The sequence below is a fragment of the Pipra filicauda genome, unplaced genomic scaffold (genome assembly GCF_003945595.2).
Source record: "Pipra filicauda isolate LSUMZ 115617 unplaced genomic scaffold, ASM394559v2 scaffold117_size3949168_pilon, whole genome shotgun sequence".
In the NCBI taxonomy this organism is placed as follows: domain Eukaryota; kingdom Metazoa; phylum Chordata; class Aves; order Passeriformes; family Pipridae; genus Pipra; species Pipra filicauda.
This window is the reverse complement of record NW_024103629.1, coordinates 1,433,149-1,446,202: the sequence shown is the minus strand read 5'-3', so window position 1 is coordinate 1,446,202 and position 13,054 is coordinate 1,433,149. Positions and strand designations below refer to the sequence as shown.

Sequence of the window (13,054 nt, the reverse complement as noted above, 5' to 3'; positions counted from 1 at the left end):
GGCTCATTTTCAGCCACTGTTGACTAGCACTCCGAGGTCCTCTTCCTCTTGGCAACTCTCAAGCCACTCTGCCTCCAGCCCGTACCGCTGCCTGGGGTTGTTGTGATCCAAGTGCAAAACCAGACACTTGGCCTTGTTGAACAGATGTCCTCAGCCCATATATCCAGCCTATTCAGATCCCTCTGAAGGACCTTCCTGCCTTTCAGCAGATCAACATTCCCACCCACCTTGGTGTCATCTCTAAACTGACTAAGCGTGCACTTCATCCCCTCATCCAAAGCATTGACAAAGATATTAAAAAGGACCAGCCCCAGTGCTGAACCCTGGGGAACTGCACCAGTGACTGGCAGCCAACTCAGTGTAGCACCAGTCACCATCACTCTCTGGGCTTGGCCATCTAAAGAGTTTTTCACCCAGCATGCACCTGTTCAAGACATGAGCTGCCAGTTTCTCCAGGAGAATGCCATGGGAGATGGTGTTAAATACTTTACTGAAGTCTAGGGAGGCAACATCCACAGCCTTTCCTTATCCACTAATTGGGTCACCTTGTGATAGAAGGAGATCAGCTTGGTCAAGCAGGACCTGTCTTTCCTAAAACCATGTCAGCCTGGCCTGATACCCTAGTTGTCCTATGCATGCTGTGTGATGGCACTCAGGATGATCTACTCCATGACTTTTCCTAGTACTTAGGTCAGTCTCACATGCCTATGGTTCCCTGGATCATCCTTCCAACCCTTCTTGTAAATGGGCCTTATATTTGGTAATTTCCAGTTAACTGGGACTTCTCTGGATAACCAGGACTTCTGGTAAATGATTGAAAGTATCTTGGTGAGCTCTTTTGTCAGCTCCCTTATTACTGTTGGGTGCATCCCATCCTGGCCCATAGACCTGTGGGTGTCAAACTGGCATAGTAGGTCACTAACCATTCCGTCCTGAGTTGCCAGGGCCTCACTCAACTCCACATCACTATCTTCCAGCTCTGGGAGTTGGGTGTCCTGAGGACAACTGGCTTTGGTATTAAAGACTTAGGCGAAGAAGACATTGAGTACTTCAGCCTCTTCATCATTCCCTGATGCTCTGTTACCTTCTGTACCCAGCAAAGGATGGAGACTCTCCTTAGCCCTCCTCTTGTTGCTGATGTTTTTATATAAACTTTTTTTATTGTCTTTAACCACAGTGGCCAAATGCACAAATGATCTCCTGGTATCCTGCAGCTGGCCTGTATGCTCCATGTGGTATTTGTCAGTGCCTTGTGGATGTCTCAGTGCCTGAGAGTATCTCGGTGTGGCAGTGACCACTTGGGTGGAGGCAACTGAACTGAGCCCTAAGGAAACAGACATTGTGAGAAAGGAGGTGGTGCCTCTCTCTGTCAGTGACAGAACACCAGAATAGCAAGGTGGAGTAACTGTTCTAAACAAAATACATAGGAGTTGTCAGCTTGCGCCTCAGCCGTCACAGTTGTAAAAATTCTCACAACTGTTGGATGTTTTAAAAGAAACCGCCCCCGTGAAAAACTTTCCTTTGCCAATTGCTACAGTAAATCCATGTATATACTGAAAAACAATTAAATCATGGTTCTTAACTTAATTGGAGCATTTTGGCTTAGTATTTTTGCTTTTGTGTAGTACCCAGAAATAAGGCCTTTCTTACCATCATTTCTCAATGTCAGAGGTGTAGGAGGACTCAAAACTCTGGCATTTGTCACTGTGTTTTTTACCAGGCATATATAACTGCCAACATCGGATGTTTGCACCTTGGAGATGTAGAGATTGCCTGTCTCCTGAGAGATGAAGCGTCTGTTGTCTTCTGCCACAAAAGATGGGAATTCATTAAATACCCAGCTATAGATGATCTCTAAAAGAACACGGAAAGAAAATAAGAGAAAGTAATTACAGAAACAATACTGTGTCATGTTAATAGATACAATAAGTAAATGTTCACTAGCTTTATTTCAACAATCTAGGGGGAAAAAGTAAAAGGTTTTCAAAACTTTTTGTTTGATTATTTTAGAATTGAAGAGAATATTTTTTTTACAACCCTTGGGATTTTGAAAATGGCATAAACTTTGCAGCCACAAGTTCCCTGGAAAGACAGATTTAGTTGAGAACGGACTCAGAAAACAGTAATAAAATATTATATAATTCTCGTTTATAGTCTTTCAGGTCAAACCAGAAATAATATACAAAGAATTTTTTTCTCAACTTGTTCAGATTTGCAGTGAAATGTATCAGGATGCTCCCTATAGAGCTATAGATGACTTCTGCAAATGTGTGTATAAACAGTTTTTATTCTGAATATCTGTTTTTAAAATCACCAGATTCTAATAACTCTTTAGCCTACTTTGTAGGTAACATTACTGCCTTACACTTCTGTCTTTTATATCTGCTTCACTGAAGAATTTCTGAACCCTTCCTTTAAGCAGCTTAAATCCCTACAATCGATGAATAATTCCTTAAACCAAAGCTACCAACTAATCAGTTGTTTTTAAAAATGGCAATTAAATCCAGTCCTTGATTCTTATTTTTATTCCATGAATCATTCTATTTACCTGAAAATTATATACTTTTCCCTTTATACTCATAATAACAGGTTGAGAAAAAAAATGGTTATTTCCTATCTCTCTGTATGAGATTGTATCATGATTTATTAAAAACCTAGATTAATTTATATCTCAACATTAGAAGTATCAGTAAAGTTAATGAGATTCTGATTTAGTAGGATATTCCTTGCAGGGAATTATTCATGTGGAGTTCCATCAATTCTGACTTTAAAGCCCTAACCTTATATATACTTCTTTACACAGTTTTTTCAATCTTATCTTCCATTGTTTCATTCTCTCTTCACACCTTAAAAAAATATTGTTCACTACTTGAACTGGCATATTGCTGCGAGACAATTTCTTCTGTAATCTCCCTCCTTGATAGTCTTCAAAGAACTGGCTTCAAAATGAGAAAAGCCAAAGTTAGTCCAGGCATATAAAGTCCCTACTACTGTTCTAAGATGCAAACTGCTCCACTGGTATAGCAAGTTCCAAGCTTTTAGACTGAAATTTCTTGGGTGACTACTCTCAGTTTCAGCAGCAACAGGAAGACAGTACTTCCAAGTATGTCAATCTGGTTCTGTCATACTTTTATCCCCACTACAGTCAAAATGTTTTCTTGATATAAAATTAGTTGGAAAATGAAAAGGTCAAATGGGTGAGAGGAAATGCCTCAAAATTTAAATTTTGCTGTGTGCTTTTCTGCTGATGATAGGAGAGGAACCGATACAGCTGTTCTTGGTACAAGGAGTGTGAAACACATTAACATTCTAACCTGGTGTACAGTTTGACTATTACACTATAGAAAGCATTAGAAATTCCAACTGATTTACCCTTTCTATCCTTGTGTTGTACCGTCCCCTGACATGATGGTGAGAAAGGAATAGAAAAGTATGATAACTGCTTTTTCAACCAATATAAGCAAACAATGCAAGAAGTATTGTAGATATGCAGTGTCTTCTGAATTAATTTTTAAGAAGTTCAGTCTGGTTTTGAAATCAGATGAAAATTTTCTCATGAAAAACTGATGGTATCAGTAAAAAAGTGCTATCTTGAAAGACCGAATATACTTACCTAACAGGAGGGGAAGACTCCAAAATGGGGAATTAGAAGCACACATTGAGATTTTGCTTAAATCTTTTTCAGATATAATAGTAATTCTGAGTGGTTACACAGGATCCTGAGGAATTAAAGGCTCTTGGAGAGCTCTCTGAGTGTTCAAATTTTCCTTCCTCTTATGTTATGTTTCAGGCAAAATACTAATTAACCCCAAATACATCTCTCTGAAAATTTCATTGCCACATTTTGCCATGAAGTCTTATCTGGAAGATATGATTCATGGCAGCATGAAATTCTACAAAGTGATAATGAATAACCAAGTTCAAGGAAAATGCACAGTCTTTAGCTGAAGACACCTGTTACGAATTCAAATGGAAAGCAATCAGTCTCACTAATTACTCTGATTTAAAAGTAGTTCAAACCAAATGCAAAATAGTCAGTGTGGGTTCATTGGCAGTTCATATAGAATATAATTTTCTCCATTTGTAGCCTAAAACCACACACAATTAATTATTCATTTATTAATTAGACTTAATACTAAGGAAAATATTTCAGGCAATAAATTTTTATGCCCCTAAGGAAATAAATACTTGGTCTTTGCCAGTGCTGAATCCAGGGGGATACCATCATTTTGTCACCTTCTTAATTGCTGTTAAAAATGGAGTGACGGATGAATGGGTACTTGGATAGGGTCCTGTGAAAAAAAAAGTAACAGAACTGCCAAATATAAACCTCAAAGAATTTGTGCTATAAAGCTGTGGTTAATGCCTTTTTTTTTGTGCATACCTTTAGCATCTGTATTCCAGCCAGGAGCCCAGAAAAAAAGTGTTAGTGGTTGACTTCTTAATCATTGTCAGTTCATTGACATTGAAAGAATTACTCCTATTTTTCCTTTCTAAAAAGCAAAATTCTGGGGATACACCTTAAAATACCTGAAGACTCTGCATCTGTATGTACTCAGATCTGGAATCTATCTGGAGTTTTTGATTTCCTTTGCAGGTGAAAACCCCCTTACATATTTTATGATTTTTTTTTCCTGTTAGATCTGGTTAATGAGTTCAGCAGTTTCTTAAATAAAATTTGAGGGTTATATCCATACAGTATGCATAGGTTTCAGTGGAAATATCTCAGGAAAATTATGCAATTTATAACGTATGCTATGCAGACCAATTGGAAACAACCACAGCTGGCTTGGGATCTGGGGACCTCAGAGTTTTTAGCTGACAGAAATGGATGGATGGTCTTCAGAAGTGATTTTACAAAAAGGTGTTCACAGAATGACTGCAATTAAGGGAAAATGGGTGTACCTTGACATTGATCCATTGTGCAAATATCTCACTCTTCTAAATTTGCAGTCATAGTAGAGGATGAAACATGCATTAGTGTTCATATTCTGTGACTCTGACTGTTCCCACTTTGTATGCCAGCAAAATTACAATTTAGGGTTCATTAAACACAGAACTGCTGGCAAAGGCTGACCAAGTACAAAAACTGGGGGTTTGCTTTGTTTTCTTTTGTTGGTTTGTTTTTCTTTTGGCAGTATTGTGTATAAGAGAATACCCAAATGGTTGCAAAGACATCTAAAAAGTAACTTGTGAAGAGACACTAATGAAGAATCAATATTTAAAACTTTGCTGTCTCTCTACAGACAAGTCTGTCATCTATCCTACATGCACAGTAAAATATTCTGAAACAACAGTGAATGTAGTTACATGCCACAAGTCCAACAGCAGTTCAGCACAGGAGTACACGTAAACTACAAGAAGAGAGTTATTTAAATATTATCTGAAATTCTACTCTTACAAAGTGGTAAACTGCTGAGTGAACCTTTTTGAATTTCAGAACAAGAAGCCTAAGACTAGACAGATAACACCAGGTCTATTTGTACACAACTCACCGCAGTTTTTAGTGAACTTCAAGCCTGAATTTTCCTATAGCGGTTTATATTAAAGATTTTAGAATAATTGTCATTTGGCTAAGCACAAATACAGTTGTCATTTTATTAACTTTTTCTTAGGGTGCTGAACTCCAAAGATGCATCTCAAGCCTGACAAGTTAATAGTGATGACCTTCAAGAGATTTTGAGGCTAAAAGTCAATGCTACAAAAGTATAGCTAAACCAAACTAAAACTGTAAAATCAGAAAGTTATTACTTTGGATATGGATCTTCTGAAGTCATCTACTTTTGAGGAAAGACTGAGTAAATGGTTTTTCGATGTTGTATTCATTTTGCTTTCAATAGGGAAAAAAGTTTAAGTGACAGGAGCAAACAATACTGCGGTATACAGAAGTTTACAGTATTTTTATAGAATATATGCTGAGTTTATTTTTTTATTTTTATGCCCATCTATTTTATTTTTAATGTGGCACCTATGTCAAAACCACAAAGATGATGTAGAGCCTTTCCTGGAAATTACAGTTGACTGCCAACACAAAAGAAACTTTTACACAGATACTATTCATCAACACAAACAGAAACAGAGAGTAAAAACACAGAGAAATTATGAATTATAGAACAGTTGTAAATTGACATTCCCTTTGGCTGAAGGATTCTTCTGCTTCTCAATTCTGTCATGTACAAAGTCTTGGTGTAAAAACGATAAAAGTAATTTTGATAACTGCAAAAATGGTATTTCTTTTTATGAATAACCATCCTTGTTTACAGAAGAATGTCTCTAAGAAGATTCGTTTCTTTTTCTGAAGATCATTTGGAAAGCCTTCCTAATGTTCAATTTGTTTCTGTGTTTTATTAAACACTTTTTAGTGGATTATGTACATGAAAATCTGGGTCACTTGGTGATAAAGTAGTAAGAAGAGACCATCTATTTCCTGCCGGAATTAATGTGTGAAATCTTTCTTAAATAATTTTTGCAGTTCTATTTTCTCTGTTAGACAACACTAATTCCTAAACTGTCACAATGTGATGTACTTCCCATAATGGATGAAGCTGAAATACTGACATATCAGCATTTTTGCTAGTGCAGTAGCAAAATATCATTGCTTTTGGAGGTATCATTCTGATGCAGATGTCAGTACTGTGGTAATGCAAAAGTCTCTCTGTCATTGTGGGTGAGTAAGAAATAACCCCTTAAGTATTGTAAAGAGATTTACTGGAAGCATTCAGATAGCACCAAATATTCACTTCTGTATTTATTAGTGCCTGAATGTTTCCCAGATTTGCTTCAGGGCTTTTCTCATAAGAAATTGCTTGTCTCATCCTTTCAACACAAGGCTTCTGGATAGCCTTTTCATTAGTGGTGCAAGTGAAGATGAAACAAGAAGGTCGTCATATAAACTCTTTTAAGGCCACCAAAAACCTAAATGTACAGTCCATAACATGGTTTAGTTTTGCATATTCAAAGGCAAAAGCAAATTCCCATCCCATAAATTGCACTTCTGTGGAGTTAAGATGTTTGTACAAGAAATAAGTCTGGTTTTAGTCTTCTTTTTGTGATGCAAAATATATTTCTCTTCCTCTATTTAGAATTTCCTTTGATTACTCTAATTCCACAAGATGGCAGTACTTGATGAATAAATGGTACTGATGCCTGATAACAGCCAAAATCTGAGATAATCTGGGAGTTTTAGCAACTCTGAAGGAGTTGCATCCTCTGGCGTACGTTTTTCTTTTTTAATTGATAAGAAAAACAGCAAAAACTACATTCAAGATTACAGTCTGAATTTACTATACATAGCTATAAACCATGAAATTTGCATGACGTTGAGAAATATTCTGTTGAAATGAAATAAATTTTCAGGAAAAACATAGTCCTAGATCTCCCCTGCTGAAAATATAAACCCCTATTTTATATGAAGACTAGTTTTCACCTTTTTAATCGCAGTAGTTGTTTGGATATTCTGTTTACTAGCCACAGAATAAGGATGCAAAATGCAATCTCTAATGATGGGGAACACTTCACGTTCAAAAGGAAAGAGGCTTCTTCTTAGCTAAGGTCAATGATAACAATGGGTTGTTCCTCCAGCCTCCCACCGCTACCAGACAAAAGACTTTGGTTCATTTCTTTGTGTTGCTGTGGTTTATTATCACTGCTCATTAATCCTCCAAGAAAATATTTAATGAAGTTAATTTATTTGTTGCATTGTAATGTACCCATATAGAACAAACAGATAATGTCAATTTATCAACTAACAATGAAATTGCATATTTCCTACTCTGGGGGCTCTATATCTACTGCTCACTTACCTGAAACACAGTTCTACTAATCACATATTTGTCTTTCTTCAGATTCAATTACAGTGATAAATCTCCACATATTTTCTCCTTTATAACCAATCATACCACTAATAACTTAAAAATAGGTTAGAAGAGGCAAATGTACTGTCAGGATAGATCTTGTACTGGAGGTTACAAATATTATATTGTCATTACTAGTGTACATATAGTCTCATTTGTACTTTAACATATATGAAATGTAGCCAGTCATTAAAACATATAAAGACTGATGAAATGTTCTTCTTATACAAGTGCTCTTGAAAGAGACCACATAGCATACAACAAAAAATATGGCTTTGAAAAATGTTAAATTATCATGTATATTTGACTGTCGTGTAAGATTTTTATTTAAAAAGAACCGTGTTCCAGAAAGTATCACAAAGTTATCAAAACCACGTTTTATTCAGGCCCTTCTTTTGCCCTCAGGCAAGATCAGATATTCTCAGCCCAGTCTTAAAAAATATGCAGTGAATTATATTCCTAAATTTAGATCACCAGAATAACCTATTTCTTTCCTGGGATAATTAGACAGTTTCCCTTAATATCTGCCCCTAATTGCTTTTTATTTTCAATGCTGTTTATTACTTACACAAAATACCATATGGGAAGTACTGAAAACACTTTATTGAAGAGCTATATTAAACTTTTACAGCTAAAATGGAAAACCAATATCCCCATGCATATTGGGTTTCTGTTTGTGAGGCTGAGGCTAGTTCAGCCAAATCTCTTCAAGTTTTCCTTTAGAAGTCCTGATTTTGAATCTTCTACTTAGTTTTATTATTTTCATCTCTACTGATTTTCTACATCTTATAATGGAGGACCCAAAGTTGGACATTAACACTATTGTTAATTGAAACAATGATCACACATATTCCATAGGTAGCAGTTCTCTTAGTATGTCCTAGAATTGTACTATTGAATTATCCTTTCTACTAAGTATTCCATTTTTTTCTTTGATAATAGTATTTTTCTATACTGTATAATCACTTGCTTCCCTTTATTCTATTTGTATATTTAATCTTCAATAAATAGAGCAATCTGCGCTTTGGTGAATTTTGTGTTTGTCATTGAAAGCAATTTTTCCAATGCAATGATCCTTTTGGATTTTCATTCTGTGCGCTGCACTGATTGTAACCTCTTGCAGGAGTCACTCTCAAATGCTAAATGTGCCTTTCTTTCCACTAAGTCATAATACTTCCAAAACCCAAAATTAAATATTATATGATTTATTCTTGACAAATCCCTAATGGGTGTTTATTAACACCCGTTATCATCTGATTACCTATAAAGTCAGTGATTAATGTTTCTTTACTTTGTAACTTTGCAGGACTCAAGTTCTGTCTATGAACCCTCCTTTATTAAAACAAAACAAACAAAACAAAACAAAATGAAACAAAAAATCAACAACAACAAAACAAGAACATCCGATTTTATTTTCTTGACATACTTTGAAATAACTTTTGAGATACTAAATACTTAGTAACTTTTTCATGTAAAGAAATGTTTAGACAAGTTATAAGTCCAGAATATAAGGCCATTTTATCAATATGTTGTTCTCTTATATAACTAAAGAAAATGTTTAAATAATAGAAATTTATGGCAAAAAAAGCTGATGGGAGAAACAAATACATTTGTGATTATGATTGAAAATAGTTTTTAAGGAAGACAAACACTGGGGAGAGAAAACTCTGACCACAAGGCAGGTAAACTACAAATAAGAAGTTTTAAAGTATTTTTAAAACAACTAGAAGATTTTTAACAACAGCTCTACTATTGATACTCATCTATCATTAGCTAAGAATTGAAATCAATACTTATGTGGAAAATTCCTAAATGTTTCATATAAATTGATGCTTTATGATTTATGACATGCCAGGTAATACAGGTGTCACTATACAATGCTATTTGCTATGAAAAGCAGAAAAAAAATAGATGTTGAAGAACAATAAATTTAAACAGTGTAAATAAGTAATATGAGACACTCACTATCAAAACTAGTGAAACATCTGTGGCCAGTAGGACTAGGGCAATGATTTTCCCCCTGTACTCAGCACTGTTAAGGCAGAACCTTGATTCCTGCATTCAGTTTTGGGTCTCTCACTACAAGGAAGACATTGAGGTGCAAGAGTGTGTCCAGAGAAGGGCAACAGAACTGGGAAAGAGCCTGGAGCACAAGTCTGATGAGGAACAATTGAGGGGGCTGGAGAAAAAGAGGCTCAGGGGAGACCTTCTTGCTCTCTACAACTACCTGAAATGAGTCTGTAGCAAGGTGGGTTTCAATCTCTTCCCAAGCAGTAACTGAAAGGATGAGAGGCAGTGGCCTCAGGTTGTGCCAGGGGAGGTTTTGATTGGATAGTAGGAAAAATTTCTTCAGCAAAAGGGTTGTGAAGTATTGGAACAGGCTGTCCAGGAAAGTGGTTGAGTCACAAACCAACCCTGGAGCTATTTAGAAGACATACAAGACATGGCACATAGGGATGTTGGACTTGATGATCTTAAGGGTCTTTTCCAATGTAAATGTTTCAATGATCAGTAATTTCCAAAGAATTAGAGTTAATTTTGGTCTAGCATTAGAAAGGGTAATCAGGAAGATGCACATCATTATAAATTCATCGGTTTCAATCTTAGATAAAATAGTTCAGTGACTGAAATGAGAGTTGATTAACATCCAGTTCAAAAAGTGGGATGTAATTAACAATATTGAAAGAAAATATATCTAGTCAAATAATCTCAGTGTATTTTTATTGTTCTTTTTATTGACAAAGAGAGCAAAGTTTCTGTAATGTACCTAGAATTCAAATTCATGTTTTATAAAATATCATGCTGATGAAAATAACTGGAATAACCTCAAAATTAATGTATTGTGAATTGAAAGGATTAAAAAGCATGCAAAGCATTAAAAAGGACTGCAAAGCATGATCAAAACGACCAGATCTGGAATTCTTTGTCCTCTACTGCTGACCATTTTAACCATTAAAAACAAACTATGCCGTTGTAATCACTGATCAACAGGAAATATAGAACTTGTCAAGGGCAAATGTGTGGAACGAGTCACTGGTAAACTCTGATTTGGACAGCTTAATATTATTAGAACCATTTGAATGATGGAAATGTATTGAATCTCCAGCAACACAAGTTGATTGTTTCTTAATAATTTGAATGAACAGGAGTTCTGTGATGATGATTAACTACCTATTGTACTAATATGAAAAGTGTGGCATGCACTGGAAAATAATAATTATATTGCTTAATGCTCAGGAAAACACATTACTATATAGAATATCTGTGGACATTATTTTCTCTGACATAATTTTCAACAGAATTTAAAGCAATTTTTTTTCCTTTTTTCTCTTTCACACTTTACATTTCTCTTGTTCTCTAATCGTGCTATGACAATTGATCTTCTCTACACTTTACTGCCACTTTTGTGAAAATTTCTTCAGCACGCTCTACTTCTGTAAGTCTGCTGCAGTGGTGAGTACAGTGAAAAGTTAGACTCCAGAGCTGTGTTTCCTGCAGTGAAGCCCAGAATCCTGCACCCAGGGGACCTACTTGGAAATTACATGGAAATTTAATTTTATGACTACGGCAGTGATACCAATAGATAATGCATTTCGAAGGCATAACTAGGACATTCATTGAAAAAAACCCCCAAAGTAACAGTAGGATGATGATCATCCAAATTTGTAGAATATCGCTCTGTCATGTATAAGAATGACACTAACCCCTTTTTTATCTGAAGAGGCAAAATAACTGCATGCCTAATGTTCCTCTACTCATCATTTATCACTAGAAGCTCTGCCAAGCAAATTCTGTAGTTTGGCTGCAAATATTCACTAGTACTCCAGTTATAGCAGTTTCTCAAGGATTTTATATGTATGTTTCAGTTTGGTTTTTTGTACTCCCAAGAAAGAAAGCAATTTAAATTTGTCCCTTTCTACCTCAGTCACCTTGATTCCTAATGCCAGGAAGGATTAATAGTAGTAGAAATATTTCTTTAACAAGATTAAATTTCAGGCTTCTGGGTATAGAAATGAAAATAAAAGGCAATTGCAGTTCTAGTTTATACTTCAAAACACTCTTTTCTAGCAGACTTCACCACTCTTTACATGCAGTTGTTGTCATAGGAATTGTACTGTCAAAAGCTGGGTACTCGGAGTCTGTGGAGTTGCCTTTATATGGTTGCACACAGCTGAACTTAAGATTCAGCCCATGGCCTCTCTGGTTTATATTCTCTTTATGATACGTGTTTTAATATAAATTTAAAGACTTTTGCTGGGTCTATCTGCAGGTCAATGTTTGGTGAATTCCACCATGGCAATGTGACTGATGAATCTTCCTTGGGCCTGCTCCTTTACTCCTACGGATCCTAAGATCCTAAATCAAGGGCAGCACCCTTATCACCACTTTTATATGGGAAAAGTGAAGAAGATGGAAGGAAGTGACTTCCCAACAGTCATGTATCAAGCCACAGTCAAAAGGATATGTGCACTGATACATAATTCTTTTAATTTCTAATATTCACTCATCTCCTCACCAGCTTTTTGTACATCTATAAGAAATGCCAAAACACACACACAAAAAGTGATAGTCAGTGAATCCTTAGGAGCTGTGTGGATGAACAGGGGAGATGGGTAGGTGCTCCCTCATCCTCCCTCTGAATTCGATTTTCAAATATGGTAAAAAACATAGCAGTATAAATCACCTAATTCCCCAGATGCTAAAGGTCTAGTACTCAGCTCCTTTTTGGTATATTTTCTAGGCTTAAATATACTGAGGAATGGATCCTCCTTTGCATTTTTCTGAACACAATGGAACATGTGAACATATACTTCAGAGAATAGCATAAAACCAATTTCATAGTCCCCAAAAGAAAATTTGTACATAATAAGAATGACAGTGACAGATGATTTTTTCCCCACCTTAATTAAAAAATAACTTAAAGTGCAGATGAAGAGGAAGAAACATGTCACATTAGCAAACTGCCCCAGAATGCTGATATTGCTGTTCAACCACATAGTACGAATAAATCACTACAAATAACCTCAGCAACAACAAATCATTTAAAATTTAACAATGTAGGCAATATAGCTCTTACTTGTTTCTACATACATACTCAACCACTGTTGAGTCCCTGTGCGCACTGTTCTGCACTACTGGAAACCCAGTGAACTGCTTCCATCCATCTTCTATTTGTCACATAATTGTTATTTACAGAAAAT

The 13,054-nt window shown here is 35.9% G+C and overlaps 1 protein-coding gene across 7 annotated transcripts in view; it reads right to left on the bottom strand.

Annotated features, from left to right (window-relative positions):
• The window catches only part of CNTN5 (contactin 5), a 618,340-nt gene that overhangs the window by 161,673 nt on the left and 443,613 nt on the right, over window positions 1-13,054 (bottom strand). For all 7 annotated transcript variants that reach the window (XM_039385365.1, XM_039385366.1, XM_039385380.1 and 4 more), the window contains one exon: window positions 1,651-1,854. In XM_039385365.1, the coding sequence (XP_039241299.1) occupies window positions 1,651-1,854 (204 nt within the window). The remainder of the gene's footprint in view (window positions 1-1,650; window positions 1,855-13,054) is intronic.